This window comes from Littorina saxatilis, linkage group LG12 (genome assembly GCF_037325665.1).
Source record: "Littorina saxatilis isolate snail1 linkage group LG12, US_GU_Lsax_2.0, whole genome shotgun sequence".
Taxonomy (NCBI): domain Eukaryota; kingdom Metazoa; phylum Mollusca; class Gastropoda; order Littorinimorpha; family Littorinidae; genus Littorina; species Littorina saxatilis.
In genome coordinates this window covers 70,336,698-70,359,184 of record NC_090256.1, presented here as the reverse complement: position 1 = coordinate 70,359,184, position 22,487 = coordinate 70,336,698, and the positions used below count along the sequence as shown (strand labels likewise).

The 22,487-nt window shown below is 44.8% G+C and overlaps 1 protein-coding gene and 1 long non-coding RNA gene across 3 annotated transcripts in view; both read left to right on the top strand.

Annotated features, from left to right (window-relative positions):
* The window catches only part of LOC138982680 (adhesive plaque matrix protein 2-like), a 22,082-nt gene extending 2,616 nt beyond the window's left edge, over nucleotides 1-19,466 (top strand). Inside the window, exons 2-9 of one of the 2 annotated variants that reach the window (XM_070356007.1) lie at nucleotides 1-162; nucleotides 4,198-4,326; nucleotides 12,219-12,341; nucleotides 14,428-14,556; nucleotides 17,367-17,483; nucleotides 17,756-17,944; nucleotides 18,759-18,798; nucleotides 19,324-19,466. The exon at nucleotides 1-162 is cut by the window's left edge and continues 230 nt beyond it. In XM_070356007.1, coding sequence (XP_070212108.1) covers nucleotides 1-162; nucleotides 4,198-4,326; nucleotides 12,219-12,341; nucleotides 14,428-14,556; nucleotides 17,367-17,483; nucleotides 17,756-17,763 — 668 coding nt within the window. In that variant the 3' untranslated portion in view covers nucleotides 17,764-17,944; nucleotides 18,759-18,798; nucleotides 19,324-19,466. The remainder of the gene's footprint in view (nucleotides 163-4,197; nucleotides 4,327-12,218; nucleotides 12,342-14,427; nucleotides 14,557-17,366; nucleotides 17,484-17,755; nucleotides 17,945-18,758; nucleotides 18,799-19,323) is intronic. The other variant, XM_070356006.1, reaches the window with a different exon arrangement.
* Nucleotides 19,467-21,586: 2,120 nt separating this feature from the next.
* On the top strand, nucleotides 21,587-22,228 carry LOC138982681 (uncharacterized). Its single transcript, XR_011460929.1, has 3 exons — nucleotides 21,587-21,755; nucleotides 21,856-22,007; nucleotides 22,110-22,228. It is a non-coding gene; the product is annotated as an uncharacterized lncRNA (long non-coding RNA).
* Nucleotides 22,229-22,487: the final 259 nt, after the last annotated feature.

Here is a 22,487-nt window from a genome sequence, read left to right as displayed (position 1 = left end):
TGCACACCCACATCGACGCCACCGCCAGGACGTGTAACTCCTACTACTGTGACGGAGGCTCCGGCATGCCGTATCCGACCAACTCCAAGACATGCGGTTCGCAGTGTGTGGACCCCGACTCGGCGTTCAGCAATATCTGTGCCTGCGTCAGCTGTGCTAGTGGTAAGGGGAACCTTCGCTTTTCCACACATTTTTTAATTTTTTAAATATTTTTTTTATTCATTTATTTATTTATCTATTGATGTATTTATTCATTTCTTTACTTATTCATTCATTCATTGATTTCTTTACTTATTTACGTATTTATTTATAGATGCATAAGGACTGGGTGGCCGAGTGGTAACGCACTTGCGCTCGGAAGCGAGAGGTTGCGAGTTCGACCCTGGGTCAGGGCGTTAGCAATTTTCTCCCCCCTTTCCTAACCTAGGTGGTGGGTTCAAGTGCTAGTCTTTCGGATGAGACGAAAAACCGAGGTCCCTTCGTGTACACTACATTGGGGTGTGCACGTTAAAGATCCCACGATTGACAAAAGGGTCTTTCCTGGCAAAATTGTATAGGCATCTAGATAAAAAATGTCCACCAAAATACCCGTGTGACTTGGAATAATAGGCCGTGAAAAGTAGGATATGCGCCAAAATCGCTGCGATCTGCTGGTCGATGTGAATGCGTGATGTATTGTGTAAGAAATTCCATCTCACACGGCATAAATAGATCCCTGCGCCTGGAGTCCGAGCCTGGAGATACGCGCGCGATATAAGACTTCATATATAATATATTGTCAGTTTGTAGACCCCGACTCTGCCTTGACCAAAGTCTGTGTCTGTGGGAGCTCTGCTTCCCACCTTACCCACTTAGTGGCGTCCCTGTTGTGATTTTAATGTCACAGAGTGTAATCAAAAGACCAAGCAATACTGTACTCACGTGTTTGACGAAGGCGAGACGAATAACAAAGCACGACGTTTCGACAACTGACGTTTTCCTCAGTGTCACGTTTTATAGTCAAATGAATGACCTAAAACGGTCAATTACTGCTAACTGACTAACCACACCACGATCCACTCTTGCAGTCACACAAAAAAGTTAGAATCAACAAAAGTATAAGTTCTAGACGTCTGTTTATATACACTAACTCTCCACCTCCCTCTTCTCGTGAAGCCAAAAGTGTTTTTACGACCAAGTCGTAAAACAAAAATAACTGACAAAAGCCAGTTAAAGTTTATGAAATAATAAGAACACGCTGAACCGTGTAAAGTTAGAAAACACTTAGCTGCTCTGTAAAAAGTCTTAGCCTGTACAGGCGTTAACACTCCACGTTGTCACAACTCAAAGTTCTTCACAAAGGGTTAGAAAGATGACAAGGTGAGGGGGCGTCTACGCATGGGTGCACTCAACTCTCAGTGTAGCCAGGGTCCATTCGATGAAACGCAGTGGCGCAGTGGTGCATACAGGTGAAAGTTGCAGCAACACCAGTAACAGCCGTAGAACAGCAACCGTACAGCAAAGAACAGCAACAGCGTAGGCCGTCTCCAGCAAACGTGTAGCAACCGGGTAGCAAACCTCCAGCAAGTCTCCAGCAACCAGGTAGAAACTGGGTAGCAAATCTCCAGCAAGCTGAAACAGAGCAATTGGTGGAGTGACCATGCCAACAATCCCCCCCTTTTCCACCTTTAAACATGTTTAACTTCCCCCTTCAGCGAGCACGTGGTACCTGCAAGAATAGACTTTTAATAACAACTCAAGACATGTTCTCCTCCTCTCCATATCTGCAAAAACCATATACAGATTACAATTTAGCGTTATAATGAGCAAGTTATACGCTATCATGGAAAAAACAAAACAGAGTTTACATTTCACAGACATTGACCGGTCACCAGCGTAAAGTAACGGCTAATTACCTCAACAGCTTATGAAACGTAGCTCTCCCAAGCAAACCGCTTGAATATTTGGCTCCCGCTCGTCAGCGAAAATATGTAGCCAAATCCCTCCGTCCTAAGCCTTCTGCGTTCTGCACTGACGCCAGATGCCCGTTGGTCGACCTAAACCGGTCTTGCAACGCGTTGGAATCCTCCTAATCTTAGTCGTGGACACCCAGACCTCCGTCTGCAAAAGCATGTGTAGGAAAAAGAAAGACCGAAGGACTGGGAAGAAAGACCATGTGATCTCTCTGACCAATCAGCAATCGCCTGTCCCAGAACAAGTGATCTCCCTGACCAATCACTGGTCGCCTACCATAACCAGGTATAGCATGCCCGGAACACGTGATTTAATCCGTGAGCGAAAATCACCCCATTTTCCCCGCACGGTGTGCACGCTGGCAAATTCCACGTGCATTTCGTGATCGTTTAGCAGAACCTCTCCGCAATGCGACTGCCAGCACAGGCGCATTGCATTGCAATTTGGGAAAGGCGCCCCACAAAGAGCTCCTTTCCCACTCATGGTACTGACAACGTGACACTCAGGCACAACGAGTTCCTTTCCCACTCATGTCACTGACACCGTGACACTCAGGCACAACGAGTTCCTTTCCCACTCATGTCACTGACAACGTGACACTCAGACACAACGAGTTCCTTTCCCACTCATGTCACTGACACCGTGACACTCAGGCACAACGAGTTCCTTTCCCACACATGTCACTGACACCGTGACACTCAGGCACAACGAGTTCCTTTCCCACTCATGTCACTGACACCGTGACACTCAGGCACAACGAGTTCCTTTCCCACTCATGTCACTGACACCGTGACACTCAGGCACAAAGAGTTCCTTTCCCACTCATGTCACTGACACCGTGACACTCAGGCACAAAGAGTTCCTCTCCCACTCATGTCACTGACACCGTGACACTCACACACAAAGAGTTCCTTTCCCACTCATGTCACTGACACCGTGACACTCAGGCACAAAGAGTTCCTTTCCCACTCATGTCACTGACACCGTGACACTCAGGCACAAAGAGTTCCTTTCCCACTCATGTCACTGACAACGTGACACTCAGGCACAACGAGTTCCTTTCCCACTCATGTCACTGACACCGTGACACTCAGGCACAACGAGTTCCTTTCCCACTCATGTCACTGACACCGTGACACTCAGGCACAAAGAGTTCCTTTCCCACACATGTCACTGACACCGTGACACTCAGGCACAACGAGTTCCTTTCCCACTCATGTCACTGACACCGTGACACTCAGGCACAAAGAGTTCTTTTCCCACTCAAGTCACTGACACCGTGACACTCAGACACAACGAGTTCCTTTCCCACTCATGTCACTGAAACCATGACACTCAGGCACAACGAGTTCCTTTCCCACTCATGTCACTGACACCGTGACACTCAGGCACAACGAGTTCCTCTCCCACTCATGTCACTGACACCGTGACACTCAGGCACAACGAGTTCCTTTCCCACTCATGTCACTGACACCGTGACACTCAGGCACAACGAGTTCCTTTCCCACTCATGTCACTGACACCGTGACACTCAGGCACAAAGAGTTCCTTTCCCACTCATGTCACTGACACCGTGACACTCAGGCACAAAGAGTTCCTCTCCCACTCATGTCACTGACACCGTGACACTCAGGCACAAAGAGTTCCTCTCCCACTCATGTCACTCAAACCGTGACACTCAGGCACAACGAGTTCCTTTCCCACTCATGTCACTGACAACGTGACACTCAGGCACAAAGAGTTCCTCTCCCACTCATGTCACTGACACCGTGACACTCAGGCACAACGAGTTCCTTTCCCACTCATGTCAGTGACATTGTGACACTCAGACACAAAGAGTTCCTCTCCCACTCATGTCACTGACAACGTGACACTCAGGCACAAAGAGTTCCTTTCCCACTCATGTCACTGACAACGTGACACTCAGGCACAAATGACAGGAAAAAAAAGAAGACCGACGACAGAACAGAAAGAAGATCTACAGATTAACGATTCGTATTGTACGACTCTCAAACCAAAACCAAGGAACATAGGAGCTAGGGAGGCTACTCAAGGATAACAAATCTAAACAAACATAGGGAATGAATCATAGAAAATGAAGTAGAAGTTTGAAGAAGAAGACCGCAACATTCGACGTCTCGCGGTTAGATCTGTAAAAAAAAAAAAAAAAAAAAGGGGGGGGGGGGTGAATGGGAAGGGTGGTGATTGAAGGTGTGAGGGAGTCACAGAGCGTCATGTGTGCAGGTTCGAGCGGTCAGAGTGACCCTTGTGAATCCAACCCGTGTCAGAACGGGGGGACGTGTGCCGGCAACACAGCCACCAACACTTTCACCTGTTCCTGCACAGCTGGCTTCTACGGAGACACGTGCAACCGTGAGTGCCTGGAAACTAGGTCACCGTGAATTCAGTGTTTCTCTCTGTCTCTGCTTTTTGGTGGGTGTTTTGTGTATGTTTCTGTCTGTCTCTGCTGTATGGTTGGTGTTGTGTATGTTTCTGTCTGTCTCTGCTGTTTGGTTGGTACGTGTTGTGTGTTTCTGTCTGTCTCTGCTGTTTGGTTGGTGTGTTGTGTGTTTCTGTCTGTCTCTGCTGTTTGGTTGGTGATGTGTAGGTTTCTGTCTGTCTCTGCTGTATGGTTGGTGTTGTGTGTGTTTCTGTCTGTCTCTGCTGTTTGGTTGGTGTTGTGTGTGTTTCTGTCTGTCTCTGCTGTTTGGTTGGTGTTGTGTGTGTTTCTGTCTGTCTCTGTCTCTGCTGTTTGGTTGGTGTTTTGTGTGTGTTTCTGTCTGTCTCTGCTGTTTGGTTGGTGTTTTGTGTGTGTTTCTGTCTGTCTCTGCTGTTTGGTTGGTGTTTTGTGTGTGTTTCTGTCTGTCTCTGCTGTTTGGTTGGTGTTGTGTGTGTTTCTCTCTGTCTCTGCTGTTTGGTTGGTGTTTTGTGTGTTTCTGTCTGTCTCTGCTGTATGGTTGGTGTTGTGTATGTTTCTGTCTGTCTCTGCTGTATGGTTGGTGTTGTGTGTGTTTCTCTCTGTCTCTGCTGTTTGGTTGGTGTTTTGTGTGTTTCTGTCTGTCTCTGCTGTTTGGTTGGTGTTGTGTGTGTTTCTCTCTGTCTCTGCTGTTTGGTTGGTGTTGTGTGTGTTTCTCTCTGTCTCTGCTGTTTGGTTGGTGTTGTGTGTGTTTCTCTCTGTCTCTGCTGTTTGGTTGGTGTTGTGTATGTTTCTGTCTGTCTCTGCTGTATGGTTGGTGTTGTGTATGTTTCTGTCTGTCTCTGCTGTATGGTTGGTGTTGTGTATGTTTCTGTCTGTCTCTGCTGTTTGGTTGGTGTTGTGTATGTTTCTGTCTGTCTCTGCTGTTTGGTTGGTGTTGTGTGTGTTTCTCTCTGTCTCTGCTGTTTGGTTGGTGTTGTGTGTGTTTCTCTCTGTCTCTGCTGTATGGTTGGTGTTGTGTGTGTTTCTGTCTGTCTCTGCTGTATGGTTGGTGTTGTGTATGTTTCTGTCTGTCTCTGCTGTTTGGTTGGTGTTGTGTGTGTTTCTGTCTGTCTCTGCTGTTTGGTTGGTGTTGTGTGTGTTTCTCTCTGTCTCTGCTGTTTGGTTGGTGTTGTGTGTGTTTCTCTCTGTCTCTGCTGTTTGGTTGGTGTTGTGTATGTTTCTGTCTGTCTCTGCTGTTTGGTTGGTGTTGTGTGTGTTTCTCTCTGTCTCTGCTGTTTGGTTGGTGTTGTGTGTGTTTCTCTCTGTCTCTGCTGTTTGGTTGGTGTTGTGTGTGTTTCTGTCTGTCTCTGCTGTTTGGTTGGTGTTGTGTGTGTTTCTGTCTGTCTCTGCTGTATGGTTGGTGTTGTGTATGTTTCTGTCTGTCTCTGCTGTATGGTTGGTGTTGTGTGTGTTTCTGTCTGTCTCTGCTGTATGGTTGGTGTGTTGTGTGTTTCTCTCTGTGTCTGCTGCTTGGTTGGTGTTGTGTGTGTTTCTGTCTGTCTCTGCTGTTTGGTTGGTGTTGTGTGTGTTTCTGTCTGTCTCTGTCTCTGCTGTTTGGTTGGTGTGTTGTGTGTTTCTCTCTGTGTCTGCTGTTTGGTTGGTGTTGTGTGTGTTTCTCTCTGTGTCTGCTGCTTGGTTGGTGTTGTGTGTGTTTCTGTCTGTCTCTGTCTCTGCTGTTTGGTTGGTGTTGTGTATGTTTCTCTCTGTCTCTGTCTCTGCTGTTTGGTTGGTGTGTTGTGTGTTTCTCTCTGTCTCTGCTGTTTGGTTGGTGTTGTGTGTGTTTCTCTCTGTCTTTGCTGTTTGGTTGGTGTTGTGTGTTTCTGTCTGTCTCTGCTGTTTGGTTGGTGTTGTGTGTGTTTCTGTCTGTCTCTGTCTCTGCTGTTTGGTTGGTGTTGTGTATGTTTCTGTCTGTCTCTAGATCTGCTGTTTGGTTGGTGTGTTGTGTGTTTCTGTCTGTCTCTGCTTTTTGGTTGGTGTTGTGTATGTTTCTGTCTGTCTCTGCTGTTTGGTTGGTGTTGTGTGTGTTTCTCTCTGTCTTTGCTGTTTGGTTGGTGTTGTGTGTGTTTCTGTCTGTCTCTGCTGTTTGGTTGGTGTTTTGTGTGTTTCTGTCTGTCTCTGTCTCTGCTGTTTGGTTGGTGTTGTGTATGTTTCTCTCTGTCTCTGCTGTTTGGTTGGTGTTGTGTATGTTTCTCTCTGTCTCTGCTGTTTGGTTGGTGTTTTGTATGTTTTTGTCTGTCTCTGCTGTTTGGTTGGTGTGTTGTGTGTTTCTGTCTGTCTCTGCTTTTTGGTTGGTGTTGTGTATGTTTCTGTCTGTCTCTGCTGTATGGTTGGTGTTTTGTGTGTTTCTGTCTGTCTCTGCTGTTTGGTTGGTGTTGTGTGTGTTTCTGTCTGTCTCTGTCTCTGCTGTATGGTTGGTGTTGTGTGTGTTTCTGTCTGTCTCTGCTGTTTGGTTGGTGTTGTGTATGTTTCTCTCTGTCTCTGCTGTTTGGTTGGTGTTTTGTATGTTTTTGTCTGTCTCTGTCTCTGCTGTTTGGTTGGTGTTTTGTGTGTGTTTCTGTCTGTCTCTGCTGTTTGGTTGGTGTTGTGTGTGTTTCTGTCTGTCTCTGCTGTTTGGTTGGTGTTGTGTGTGTTTCTGTCTGTCTCTGCTGTTTGGTTGGTGTTGTGTGTGTGTTTCTCTGTCTCTGCTGTTTGGTTGGTGTTGTGTATGTTTCTCTCTGTCTCTGCTGTATGGTTGGTGTTGTGTGTGTTTCTGTCTGTCTCTGCTGTTTGGTGGGTGTTGTGTATGTTTCTGTCTGTCTCTGCTGTTTGGTTGGTGTTGTGTATATTTCTGTCTGTCTCTGCTGTTTGGTTGGTGTTGTGTATGTTTCTGTCTGTCTCTGTCTCTGCTGTTTGGTTGGTGTTGTGTGTGTTTCTCTCTGTCTCTGCTGTTTGGTTGGTGTTGTGTATGTTTCTGTCTGTCTCTGCTGTTTGGTTGGTGTTGTGTGTGTTTCTGTCTGTCTCTGCTGTATGGTTGGTGTTGTGTATGTTTCTGTCTGTCTCTGTCTCTGCTGTTTGGTTGGTGTTGTGTGTGTTTCTGTCTGTCTCTGTCTCTGCTGTTTGGTTGGTGTTGTGTGTGTTTCTGTCTGTCTCTGTCTCTGCTGTTTGGTTGGTGTTGTGTATGTTTCTCTCTGTCTCTGTCTCTGCTGTTTGGTTGGTGTGTTGTGTGTTTCTGTCTGTCTCTGCTGTTTGGTTGGTGTTGTGTGTGTTTCTCTCTGTCTTTGCTGTTTGGTTGGTGTTGTGTATGTTTCTCTCTGTCTCTGCTGTTTGGTTGGTATTGTGTGTGTTTCTGTCTGTCTCTGCTGTTTGGTTGGTGTTTTGTGTGTTTCTCTCTGTCTCTGCTGTTTGGTTGGTGTTGTGTATGTTTCTTTCTGTCTCTGCTGATTGGTTGGTATTGTGTATGTTTCTGTCTGTCTCTGCTGTATGGTTGGTGTTGTGTATGTTTCTCTCTGTCTCTGCTGTTTGGTTGGTGTTTTGTATGTTTTTGTCTGTTTCTGTCTCTGCTGTTTGGTTGGTGTTTTGTGTATGTTTCTGTATGTCTCTGTCTCTGCTGTTTGGTTGGTGTTGTGTATGTTTCTCTCTGTCTCTGCTGTATGGTTGGTGTTGTGTGTGTTTCTGTCTGTCTCTGCTGTATGGTTGGTGTTGTGTATGTTTCTGTCTGTCTCTGTCTCTGCTGTAAGGTTGGTGTTGTGTGTGTTTCTGTCTGTCTCTGCTGTTTGGTTGGTGTTGTGTATGTTTCTGTCTGTCTCTGCTGTTTGGTTGGTGTTGTGTGTGTTTCTGTCTGTCTCTGTCTCTGCTGTTTGGTTGGTGTTGTGTATGTTTCTGTCTGTCTCTGTCTCTGCTGTTTGGTTGGTGTTGTGTATGTTTCTGTCTGTGTCTGTCTCTGCTGTTTGGTTGGTGTTGTGTGTGTTTCTGTCTGTCTCTGCTGTTTGGTTGGTGTTGTGTGTTTCTGTCTGTCTCTGCTGTTTGGTTGGTGTTGTGTATGTTTCTGTCTGTCTCTGCTGTTTGGTTGGTGTTGTGTGTGTTTCTGTCTGTCTCTGCTGTATGGTTGGTGTTTTGTGTGTTTCTGTCTGTCTATGCTGTTTGGTTGGTGTTGTGTGTGTTTCTGTCTGTCTCTGCTGTTTGGTTGGTGTTGTGTGTGTTTCTGTCTGTCTCTGCTGTTTGGTTGGTACGTGTTGTGTATGTTTCTGTCTGTCTCTGTCTCTGCTGATTGGTTGGTGTTGTGTGTGTTTCTGTCTGTCTCTGCTGTTTGGTTGGTGTTGTGTGTGTTTCTGTCTGTCTCTGTCTCTGCTGTATGGTTGGTGTTGTGTGTGTTTCTCTCTGTCTCTGCTGTTTGGTTGGTGTTGTGTGTGTGTTTCTCTGTCTCTGCTGTTTGGTTGGTGTTGTGTATGTTTCTCTCTGTCTCTGCTGTATGGTTGGTGTTGTGTGTGTTTCTGTCTGTCTCTGCTGTTTGGTGGGTGTTGTGTATGTTTCTGTCTGTCTCTGCTGTATGGTTGGTGTTGTGTATGTTTCTGTCTGTCTCTGCTGTATGGTTGGTGTTGTGTATGTTTCTGTCTGTCTCTGTCTCTGCTGTTAGGTTGGTGTTGTGTGTGTTTCTCTCTGTCTCTGCTGTTTGGTTGGTGATGTGTAGGTTTCTGTCTGTCTCTGCTGTATGGTTGGTGTTGTGTGTGTTTCTGTCTGTCTCTGCTGTTTGGTTGGTGTTGTGTATGTTTCTCTCTGTCTCTGCTGTTTGGTTGGTGTTGTGTGTGTTTCTCTCTGTCTCTGCTGTTTGGTTGGTGTTGTGTGTGTTTCTGTCTGTCTCTGCTGTTTGGTTGGTGTTGTGTATGTTTCTGTCTGTCTCTGTCTCTGCTGTTTGGTTGGTGTTTTGTGTATGTTTCTGTCTGTCTCTGCTGTTTGGTTGGTGTTTTGTGTGTTTCTGTCTGTCTCTGCTGTTTGGTTGGTGTTTTGTGTGTTTCTGTCTGTCTCTGTCTCAGCTGTTTGGTTGGTGTTTTGTGTGTTTCTGTCTGTCTCTGTCTCAGCTGTTTGGTTGGTGTTGTATGTTTCTCTCTGTCTCTGCTGTATGGTTGGTGTTGTGTATGTTTCTGTCTGTCTCTGCTGTTTGGTTGGTGTTTTGTGTATGTTTCTGTCTGTCTCTGTCTCTGCTGTTTGGTTGGTGTTTTGTGTGTTTCTCTCTGTCTCTGCTGTTTGGTTGGTATTGTGTATGTTTCTGTCTGTCTCTGCTGTTTGGTTGGTGTTGTGTATGTTTCTCTCTGTCTCTGCTGTTTGGTTGGTGTTGTGTATGTTTCTCTCTGTCTCTGCTGTTTGGTTGGTGTTGTGTATGTTTCTCTCTGTCTCTGCTGTTTGGTTGGTGTTGTGTGTGTTTCTGTCTGTCTCTGCTGTATGGTTGGTGTTGTGTATGTTTCTGTCTGTCTCTGCTGTATGGTTGGTGTTGTGAATGTTTCTGTCTGTCTGCTGTATGGTTGGTGGTGTGTATGTTTCTGTCTGTCTCTGCTGTTTGGTTGGTGTTGTGTATGTTTCTGTCTGTCTCTGTCTCTGCTGTATGGTTGGTGTTGTGTATGTTTCTGTCTGTCTCTGCTGTTTGGTTGGTGTTGTGTGTGTTTCTGTCTGTCTCTGCTGTTTGGTTGGTGTTGTGTATGTTTCTGTCTGTCTCTGCTGTATGGTTGGTGTTGTGTATGTTTCTGTCTGTCTCTGCTGTATGGTTGGTGTTGTGTATGTTTCTGTCTGTCTCTGCTGTATGGTTGGTGTTGTGTATGTTTCTGTCTGTCTCTGTCTCTGCTGTTTGGTTGGTGTTGTGTATGTTTCTGTCTGTGTCTGTCTCTGCTGTTTGGTTGGTACGTGTTGTGTGTGTTTCTGTCTGTCTCTGCTGTTTGGTTGGTGTTTTGTGTGTTTCTGTCTGTCTCTGCTGTTTGGTTGGTGTTGTGTATGTTTCTGTCTGTCTCTGCTGTTTGGTTGGTGTTTTGTGTGTTTCTGTCTGTCTCTGTCTCAGCTGTTTGGTTGGTGTGTGTGTTTCTCTCTGTCTCTGCTGTTTGGTTGGTGTTTTGTGTATGTTTCTGTCTGCCTCTAGATCTGCTGTTTGGTTGGTGTTGTGTGTGTTTCTGTCTTTATTTTTATTTATTTATTTGGTGTTTTACGTCGTTTTCAACCACGAAGGTTATATCGCGACGGGGGAAGGGAGGAGATGGGTTAGAGCCACTTGTCAATTGTTTCTTGTTCACAAAAGCACTAATCAAACATTTGCTCCAGGGGCTTGCAACGTAGTACAATATATTACCTTACTGGGAGAATGCAAGTTTCCAGTACAAAGGACTTAACATTTCTTACATACTGCTTGACTAAAATCTTTACAAACATTGACTATATTCTATACAAGAAACACTTAACAAGGGTAAAAGGAGAAACAGAATCCGTTAGTCGCCTCTTACGACATGCTGGGGAGCATCGGGTAAATTCTTTCTCGTCCCAACCAATATGGGACTCCCCCTAACCCGCGGGTGGTGTGTTTCTGTCTGTCTCTGCTGTATGGTTGGTGTTGTGTATGTTTCTGTCTGTCTCTGCTGTATGGTTGGTGTTGTGTATGTTTCTGTCTGTCTCTGCTGTATGGTTGGTGTTGTGTGTGTTTCTGTCTGTCTCTGCTGTATGGTTGGTGTTGTGTATGTTTCTGTCTGTCTCTGCTGTATGGTTGGTGTTGGGTATGTTTCTGTCTGTCTCTGTCTCTGCTGTTTGGTTGGTGTTGTGTATGTTTCTGTCTGTCTCTGCTGTTTGGTTGGTGTTGTGAATGTTTCTGTCTGTCTCTGCTGTATGGTTGGTGTTGTGTATGTTTCTGTCTGTCTCTGCTGTTTGGTTGGTGTTTTGTATGTTTTTGTCTGTTTCTGTCTCTGCTGTTTGGTTGGTGTTGTGTGTGTTTCTGTCTGTCTCTGCTGTTTGGTTGGTGTTGTGTATGTTTCTGTCTGTCTCTGCTGTATGGTTGGTGTTGTGTATGTTTCTGTCTGTCTCTGCTGTATGGTTGGTGTTGTGTATGTTTCTCTCTGTCTCTGCTGTTTGGTTGGTGTTTTGTATGTTTTTGTCTGTCTCTGCTGTTTGGTTGGTGTTGTGTATGTTTCTGTCTGTCTTTGTCTCTGCTGTTTGGTTGGTGTTGTGTATGTTTCTGTCTGTCTCTGCTGTATGGTTGGTGTTGTGTATGTTTCTGTCTGTCTCTGCTGTTTGGTTGGTGTTTTGTATGTTTTTGTCTGTCTCTGTCTCTGCTGTTTGGTTGGTGTTTTGTGTATGTTTCTGTCTGTCTCTGCTGTTTGGTTGGTGTTTTGTGTATGTTTCTGTCTGTCTCTGTCTCTGCTGTTTGGTTGGTGTTTTGTGTATGTTTCTGTCTGTCTCTGCTGTTTGGTTGGTGTTGTGTATGTTTCTGTCTGTCTCTGCTGTTTGGTTGGTACGTGTTGTGTGTGTTTCTGTCTGTCTCTGCTGTATGGTTGGTGTTGTGTATGTTTCTGTCTGTCTCTGCTGTATGGTTGGTGTTGTGTATGTTTCTGTCTGTCTCTGCTGTATGGTTGGTGTTGTGTGTGTTTCTGTCTGTCTCTGCTGTTTGGTTGGTGTTGTGTGTGTTTCTGTCTGCTTGTTAGTCGTGACCTCTGAGAGTCTTCTTGTTACATGTTTTCATTGTCAAGAATATGGGAAGAAAAACCTAACCCCGAGAACAGATCAACAACTTAACAACGATACAATCAAGTAAACAATCACTGAAACAAAGACAGACTAATGCGCTGTGCACGCTGTGTTGCAGTGAACTACTGCACAGACCCCAGCAACCCGTGTCAGAACGGCGGCACGTGCACTGCTGATGCTGGCAGACAGTCAGGATACAGGTGTGACTGCGCCCCGGGGTACTCCGACATGAACTGTCAAAGTGAGTGATCTTAGTTCATCGGTCTTGTATGCTATCTTTAGTCAGGGTACTGGCGTCAATGTGCTACACTGCATTCTCCGACATGAACTGCCTAAGTGAGCGTTCTTAGTTCACCGGTCTTGTATGCTATCTTTAGTCGGGTTACTGGCGTCAATGTGCTACACTGCATTCTCCGACATGAACTGCCAAAGTGAGTGATCTTAGTTCACCGGTCTTGTATGCTATCTTTAGTCAGGTTCCTGGCGTTAATGTGCTACGGGATTCTCCGACATGAACTGCCAAAGTAAGCGTTCTTAGTTCATCGGTCTTGTATACTATCTTTATTCAGGTTACTGGCGTCAATGTGCTACGGGATTCTCTGACATGAAATGCCAAAGTAAGCGTTCTTGATAGACGATGTTCGGAAATAACTCTGTCAGGTGTTTGTAGGAGAGTTACTTTTCCTTTCTGTTCCTTGTTTTGTTTTTCTTGGAAACACGGCGGCAAGCTACATGGGCCATTTATGGCAAATTTTCGCACGTTTGAAACGACACAGGACTGATCGCGTCCTCCAGTGCACAGATCGAGCGCGGACCACGTGTAGATACTCGATGCTTGCTAATGATAGGCCTAGAATGTCACGTGTAGCTTGCCGCGACGTCTCCAATAAAAAGCAGCTCTTCCACAACCTATAACATCCCGAAGGATTAAGGATAATGATAATGATAAGGATGAGGATAAGATAAGATATAGTCCTGTCAGGTTACCCTCATGGACATTCGGGCTGCTTTCTCCCTGGGGAAAGCGAGCTGCCATACAGTATACGGCGCTACCCATAATTATTTGTTTTGTTTTTCCTGCATGCGTGTATTCATGTTTTCAAGCCCTGAGACTTTCGCTGTGAATTTGGGTTATTTACCGTGCGCATGCGTGCACATGGGGGTGTTCGGCCACCGAGGAGAGTCTGCACAAAGTTGACTCTGGGAAATAAATCCCTCGCCGAACGTGGGGATCGAACCCACGCCGATAGCGACAACTGGTTTTGAAGCCAGCGCCGCTACCGACTGAGCTATTTGCCCGAATTCGTCCATACAACGGTCTTAACAATCTTGTATGCTTACTGTAGTCAGGTCACATATGACTGTTGTCGGGATACCCCCATCCTGACCTCAGGTCAAAATGAGTTCGGCTTATTCTCTCCATGACAGGATGCCTTGAGTTTGATTTTTTTAAACATATTTAGAGCTTTTTGTAATGTATTATTGATATAAGCAGATTCGCGATCGTCGATAATGATTTTTCATGGTGTTTTGTAATTTTTAAATGACAGAGGAAATTTTATTTTAGACAGTTTCAAGCGAGCTATTTTTCGCGGATGTATTTACTGTGCAAACAACTCTAAATATGGCATAAGTGTCACGTGATAATCAACCGTTTGGTTTCGCGCTCGCTGGAGCAGACGATATTTTTGACAGCCTGTGATGCAACCATATATTACGGTCTCCTTCCGGCAGCAGTCCCAAAATTTCGACTTGTTTTGACCTTAGAACGATGTCTTTATCATAACTGTGAAGAACAGAACGGAGATCACTGTCGAAGTCGGCCAATCTGCAATCATTTTCGTCTCGCGAACACTGATCTCAAATTTAGACCAGTGCTCGCGAAAAACATATGTGAGATAACTCTTGTATTCTTGTTTTGATAGATTCGCGTAGGACTGTAGCGTTCGGTCAGAGAGACAACTGGCGATAGCCGTGGAGCGAGGATTATCAGAATGGGAATACCCCGACATGAATTGTCAAAGAAGCAGCATATTATTCATTGTACAATAGCTTGTTGTGCGCCATTGAAAAGATATTTTATGTATGCTTCATTGTTTTGGGGAAGTTTTTAAATACGTCTTCTGAACAAACGGTTTAACTTTAAATGTTTACTTAAAGTCAGGTGTAAATGCTTTTGATAATCAAACTGATTTAACTGAATGTGTACCTGATACCTGCACACATCCTATGGGACTAAAACAATCACGACCGATATTTCAGCATCAGAGACTTGGTGTGTAGACTTGTGCATTATTTATAACTTGTACTGTTCTCTTTCTGCCCAGCCCCCCAGTGCTCCAACAACCCCCTCCCCTGTGTGTACGGCACGTGCGCAATGGATGCTAGCAACCCCAAAGGCTACAAGTGCACCTGTACTGAGGGTTACTGGGGCGACAGCTGTAACATTGAGTTGGGTGAGTATTTGTGTGTGTGTGTGTGTGTGTGTGTGTGTGTGTGTGTGTGAGTGTGTGTGCGTGTGTGTGTGTGTGTGTGTGTGTGTGTGTGTGTGTGTGTGTGTGTGAGTGTGTGTGTGTGTGTGTGAGCACCCAGGCTGTTCATTTTGTGTATGTGACTAAGTTGAGGGATCACCTTATCTCATGTAACAACCTGGCCAGATCTGCCCTTTGGTGTCATTACATTTAGTCAAGTTATGACTAAATGTTTTAACATCGAGGGGGGAATCGAGACGAGGGTCGTGGTGTATGTGTGTGAGTGTGTGTGTGTGTGTGTGTGTGTGTGTGTCTGTGTGTGTGTGTGTGTAGAGCGATTCAGACTAAACTACTGGACCGATCTTTATGAAATTTGACATGAGAGTTCCTGGGTATGATATCCCCATACGTTTTTTTCATTTTTTTTGATAAATGTCTTTGATGACGTCATATCCGGCTTTTCGTGAAAGTTGAGGGGGCACTGTCACGCCCTCATTTTTCAACCAAATTGGTTGAAATTTTGGTCGGGTAATGTTCGACGAAGTCCGGACTTCGGTATTGCATTTCAGCTGGGTGGCTTAAAAATTACTTAATGACTTTGGTCATTAAAAAACTGAAAATTGTAAAAAATATATTTTTTTAATAAAACGATCCAAATTTACATTCATCTTATGCGCCATCATTTGCTGATTCCAAAAGCATATAAATATGTTATATTTGGATTAAAAACAAGCTCTGAAAATTAAATATACTAGTCACAAAAAGTCAAGGAACAAAAATTCAAAAAGTCATATCTCCGAAACGATTTCACCAATTTATTAATCGTTTACACCAAAGTACACCTTCTGGGCCACACATTGAATGTGGCAAATTTCATTGGTATCCAATAACGGAATGATGAGTTAAACTCAGTTCACTGCAAGCGTGTTGAATTTCAAAAGTCACAACTGTCTCATGTCAACAAAACAATGTCAGTAATGGGTATGGGCACCCCGCCGGGCCAAGCATTCGTTGCAGCGTCGACGCATGGACTGCACATGTCTTCTGAGGAGCTGCTGGTCCAGGTTTTGCCATTCATGTTGGAGGTATGCCAGCAGGTCCTGAAGGGTGTTTGGGGGAGGGTGATTGTCTCGCAGCTGCCTGTCAAGATGATCCCAGACATTTTCGATTGGGTTTAAGTCTGGGCTGCAGGCTGGCCATTCCATTCTGTGAACTCCCTGCTGCTGCAGGAAGGCCCCAACCACCCTGGCGCGATGCGGTGTGGCGTTGTCGTCCTGCAAAGTGGCCTGGGGTCCCAGCTGTTGCAGGAAAGGGATGACAATCGGACCCAGGATCTCGTCCCTGTAGCGTGCCCCGGTCAGATTCCCCTGGATGTGGTACAGGGGGGTCTTATGGTTGGCAGAGAAGCCTCCCCATACCATCACGGAGCCTCCACCATACGCGAGGACCTCCTGGACACAGTCCTGGTTAAACCGTTCGCCTTCTCGTCGCCATACGGACAGCCGCTTGTCCGGATGCATCAGATTAAACCTGCTTTCGTCGCTGAAGAGAACAGTGGCCCATTGATGACGTGTCCATCTCGAATGACGAGCAGACCAGTCTCGGCGGGCTCGTTTGTGGACTGGAGTCAGCTTGGGCTTCTTGGCTGGTACTCTGGAACGGAGCCGCACGTTGTGGAGACGGTTCCTGATGGTCTGCGTGCTGACTTGAATGTTGGTAGCCACCCTTAGCTGCCCCCTGATGCGCTCTGCAGTGATGGTGCGTGACGTCAGAGCCTGGCGGACGATGTAACGATCAGCCCTTGCATCAGTCTTTTTTGGTCTCCCAGATCTTGGCCTGTCCTGGACCCGTCCAGTCGCTCTCCAACGTTCTTGTAGCCTCCAGACAACCGATGGAGACACCCCAAGTCGGTGGGCAACAGCTCGGTAGGTGGCGCCGCGCTGAAGCCAGGCAAGGGCTCGTCCTTTGTCGACATCTGGCAGCGATAGTCTCTGGACCATGGTGTTGGAATGGACCATAGCTGTGAAACGCTGGCTTATAAAGGCTTTCAGTGCGGTGAGTTTCACAGCCCAGACGTCCGCCTAGCACGTGCCATGATCAGTTCCGATGTTCAGTACCAATGTTCATTCTGCTGAGCCAGTGAATTTAGGCGCATTTTTGACGTGGAGGGCCTGCACTTTCCGCCTGCCTAGCACCGCGTCCGTGCATCACATGCGGCCAATGATGCTGTCTAGACAATTTGCGAGTTGTTGTCAGTGCATTAGCCAAGTTTGGTTGATTTCGTTTTTCGGGTTATGAAGATATTGCTGTTTGCTTTTTCCATGTGAATATGTCAGTTGTTCCTTGACTTTTTGTGACAAGTGTATATAAAAATTAATATGAAAATTAAATTTTCGAAATCAATTTAAAAACACTTTCATCTTATTCCTTGTCGGTTCCTGATTCCAAAAACATATAGATATGATATGTTTGGATTAAAAACACGCTCAGAAAGTTAAAACGAAGAGAGGTACAGAAAAGCGTGCTATCCTTCTCAGCGCAAGTACTACCCCGCTCTTCTTGTCAATTTCACTGCCTTTGCCGTGAGCGGTGGACTGACGATGCTACGAGTATACGGTCTTGCTGCGTTGCATTGCGTTCCGTTTCATTCTGTGAGTTCGACAGCTACTTGACTAAATGTTGTATTTTCGCCTTACGCGACTTGTTTTAATATGTTACAATTGCCACAGTTGTACCATGTGGGGACTCAAGCACATACTGTGGGTACTGGTTTTAATATGTTATAATTCCCACAGTTGTACCATGTGGGGACTCAAGCACATACTGTGGGTACTGGGCCGGAGTCGGTGAGTGCCAGAACAACCCGGGCTGGATGCTTCCGAACTGCCAGCTGAGTTGTGGCGTGTGTACAGGTCAGTTGTGTTCTGTCCCTTCAATTTGTATGGGACTTCCATTGATTTGCTTTGATTAAAGTGATATAATGTAGCAAAACAGTTTCTCTCAACGCCCGAAGAGTTATAAGGTTCAGGTGAGGGGTTGTAATTATGTGACCACACAACAGGAATACCTTAGATAAAAACGTTTGGGCGCCAAGTTACTCAAATTACAATCGGCTGTACTCTACGGTCTCTGATATCATCATGTTTGGGTCGTGAGACGATTTCATCATCTTTGTGTTTTACAGATGCCTAATGTCCCGTGTTCACGAGCGATCATCCCAGATCCTTCCTGACTTTGACATGCATGCTTCAGTGAAACCTCTGTCTAACGACTTTGCAAGTTTTACCAAAATAACGGCGGTATTACGGAGGGGTGGTAATAAAGAGATCGCGTTCGTGACCTCCATGTCGGGTCCGTCAATCCTCCATGTCGGGTCAGTCAATCCTCCATGTCGGGTCAGTCAATCCTCCATGTCGGGTCAGTCAATGTTAGTAAAGATTTTAGTCAAGCAGTATGTAAGAAATGTCCTTTGTACTGGAAACTTGCATTCTCCCAGTAAAGTAATATATTGTACTACGTTGCAAGCCCCTGGAGCAATTTTTTTATTAGTGCTTTTGTGAACAAGAAACAATTAACAAGTGGCTCTATCCCATCTCCCCCCCCCTCCCCCCCTTTCCCCGTCGCGATATAACCTTCGTGGTTGAAAACGACGTTAAACACCAAATAAAGAAAGAAAATCAGTCAATCCTCCATGTCGGGTCAGTCAATCCTCCATGTCGGGTCAGTCAATCCTCCATGTCGGGTCAGTCAATTCTCCATGTCGGGTCAGTCAATCCTAGCTATCAGAGCATCATTCCACGTGGACACATGCCAGGATTAAACAGACTGCTATCTCCTGAGTTTGGTTTGCAAATTGACATCAGGGACAGTTAGGAAATTAATCCACCGCAAAACTCCCACTCTGCACAGAAACGTTCATGTGCTGAAACTCCCACCTTCACTCATGTTTTGCACGAGTGGATTTGTACGTGTATGGCTGTTTTTACCCCGCCATTTAGGCAGCCATACGCCGCTTTCGGGGGAACCATGCTGGTTATTTTAGTGTTTCTACAACCAACCGAACTCTGACATGGATTTCAGGATTTTTTCCGTGCGCTTTTTGGTTTTGTGCTTGGTTTGCGTATCAACCCAGGTTTGTTTAAGATATGTACGTAGCTAACGATCACTTTCTGTTCTCTCTGTCACAGCTGCTTGACCGCTGCATTTCGCCTAACCACTTGGCTTCTGGTGAGTTGATGCGAGAACTAGAAGTGGATGAAACAGCATGGAAGTCGTAGTTAGAAGCGCCAGAAAAGTAGAAGTGGAAGGAATAGGAACAGCAGTATATTGATTTCATATACATATGGAAGGCCTACGGTAGCACGGTAGTAATTCCACTTGAGCTGATACCCAGACAAATCTTGTGCAACTTAAGTTTGTTCGCAACATATGTATGTGTGTGTGTGTGTGTGTGTGTGTGTGTGTGTGTGTGTGTGTGTGTGTTGAGGGGGGGGGGGGGGGGGGGGGGTGGTAGTAAGGTAGTGCACCTCTGTCTGTGTCGAGTGCGTGTGTGCGCGCCTGTGAGTATGCTCCTCCTTAGCTTAAGCGGTCGAGCTTTTTTATTTTTTATTGATTTCATGTTGAGGACGAATACAGTATTGTTCGTGTTATTTTTGATTTGTAAGTCTGTAGTGGAGGTGAAAGCGAGCTGTCGTTGATGAATTCATTGTAAATAGAACTTATATAGTTACTTGTAATATCTTTCTTTTTCAGATACCTCGAATCCACTTTTCATGAAACATTACCGAAACTATAAAGCGACCAGCGTATGATTTTCTTTAAGATTTCTGTAATGTGTGAACTTAGCAGTTGAAAATCACGCGATGTTTGTTTGAATAAAGTGCAATATATATTAATCGCTGTACCATAAATGTTGTCTATTGTACAAATGGAGAATGCGCCTGTGCACCTACATATACACAAACGTGGATGCTCAATCAAGGTCCGCAAGCTCTCTCTCTCTCACACACACACACACACACACACACACACACACACACACACACACACACACACACACACACACATACACGTGTGTGTACGCACACGTACACGCACGCATGAAATTATGCATGCATGTGCCCACACACAAAACACACACAAACACACACACGCATACGCATAACGGCTTGCAAAGACAGAAAAACACACATTTTTATATGTGCACGGATGCGTAGCTAAAGTTGCACGTAGAAAGGCATTGTTTTCTTAAGACATTTTATTTCTAAAGACATTTTTAATCGTTTGCACATTATTTGCACAAAATTCTGTTCGGGACATCTCACACAACTAAGAATGTAATGGTAAAATAGCCAGTATACACATTTAAAAGTGGTTGTTTAGTTAATAAACCATTTTGAATTCTCGCTTTGTGAACAGATAAGTACACGAGATATAGTTATATGCTGAGACGCATGTAGCTGCCTAAGAAACGGAGCCGACACAGTAACACAATTGCAGTGATTGTAGGCCTTTTCAAAGATAATCTCCTGGCAGATTTATTTATAGATTTATATTTATAGATATATATTTTTTCCCACACACATGCAGAACGGCATGGAGATGCAGAGCATAAGCCACAAAAAACAACAAAAGTCTTTCTTTCTTTAAAACCACTTGTTTTTCGAGATACTTATCTCTAAAATGGTTTCTGTGCAGAATGCATTGTTTTTATTTTTGATTCTACTTTATTTTAAAGGAAAACCTAACAGGCAAAGAAAACCTCAGTTTATAGGTTCTTTATTTCTTCTGGATCTATACGTACAATAGCAATAATTCTTCAAAGTAGATATATTTGAAGGCACACAAGAAATGCAAGTCTGAAAGCGTGTGCGCAGGGAGTTGGTTAAATGGTTCAAATCACTTTCGTTCTATAGACCAAGACCTACACCACTAACTAGAATTAATGGAGTATAACGTTTGGTTTGGTGATTCACTTCTTTAGTATATTCTTTCCAAAAGATATAGTTAAAGAAATACACGAGATAATCATACGTTAAAAGGAATATAGCAGCGGTGCTAAACACAAATTTGAAAGTTTTATATATATAAAAAATAAAGCACACATCCGCCAAAAGACGGTGTTGGTATTCAGTTCTGTGTACTATAAAGGAACAGCTCGTCTTGCGCTTGGGACTATCAGCATATAACCACGTCATGTCCTCAACAGTCGCAAGTAGTGGGGACAGAAATAGAAAGTTAGTCAGTCAGTGCTTGGGACTATCAGCATATAACCACGTCATGTCCTCAATAGTCGCTAGTAGTGGGGACACAAATAGAAAGTTAGTCAGTCAGTGCTTGGGACTATCAGCATATAACCACGTCATGTCCTCAATAGTCGCTAGTAGTGGGGACACAAATAGAAAGTTAGTCAGTCAGTGCTTGGGACTATCAGCATATAACCACGTCATGTCCTCAATAGTCGCTAGTAGTGGGGGCACAAATAGAAAGTTAGTCAGTGCTTGGGACTATCAGCATATAACCACGTCATGTCCTCAATAGTCGCTAGTAGTGGGGACACAAATAGAAAGTTAGTCAGTCAGTGCTTGGGACTATCAGCATATAACCACGTCATGTCCTCAATAGTCGCTAGTAGTGGGGACAGAAAGTTAGTCAGTCAGTGCTTGGGACTATCAGCATATAACCACGTCATGTCCTCAATAGTCGCTAGTAGTGGGGACAGAAAGTTAGTCAGTCAGTGCTTGGGACTATCAGCATATAACCACGTCATGTCCTCAATAGTCGCTAGTAGTGGGGACACAAATAGAAAGTTAGTCAGTCAGTGCTTGGGACTACTGGTTTCACACGTGTCATTTCACTGGACGTTTATTACTGTAGCATCTGCTGGTGTCTAATGGTGTATGTGTGCTAAAGCACCCATTGATACCTTCCTGGCGTTTGTGTTGATATTGAAATGACATTGACGCAGCAAAGCGACTACAGGCGCGCCACCAAGGATACAAGATTAGAGGGGACATTTTATCGAACTTGAACACAATCTTTAAACATAGTTCATCCAACACAGGTCGTTGACAAGGGATTGGACCATTGGGTACAAGTCTCAAACATTCTTTAAAATTGATCCGTGTTTTCTGTGCTACAGCTCTGTTTCTGTGACACTTGATGGAGACAGACTTTAGAAACAGGTCTTATCCCTCTCTCTATGTTACAACGTCAGGAGACAACAAAGAAACAGGTCTTATCCCTCTCTCTATGTTACAACGTCAGGAGACAACAAAGAAAAAGGTCTTATCCCTCTCTCTATGTTACAACATCAGGAGACAGACTTTAGAAGCAGGTCTTATCCCTCTCTCTATGTTACAACATCAGGAGACAACAAAGAAACAGGTCTTATCCCTCTCTCTATGTTACAACGTCAGGAGACAACAAAGAAACAGGTCTTATCCCTCTCTCTATGTTACAACGTCAGGAGACAACAAAGAAAAAGGTCTTATCCCTCTCTCTATGTTACAACATCAGGAGACAGACTTTAGAAGCAGGTCTTATCCCTCTCTCTATGTTACAACATCAGGAGACAGACTTTAGAAACAGGTCTTATCCCTCTCTCTATGTTACAACATCAGGAGACAACAAAGAAACAGGTCTTATCCCTCTCTCTATGTTACAACATCAGGAGACAACAAAGAAACAGGTCTTATCCCTCTCTCTATGTTACAACATCAGGAGACAGACTTTAGAAACAGGTCTTATCCCTCTCTCTATGTTACAACGTCAGGAGACAGACTTTAGAAACAGGTCTTATCCCTCTCTCTATGTTACAACGTCAGGAGACAACAAAGAAACAGGTCTTATCCCTCTCTCTATGTTACAACGTCAGGAGACAACAAAGAAACAGGTCTTATCCCTCTCTCTATGTT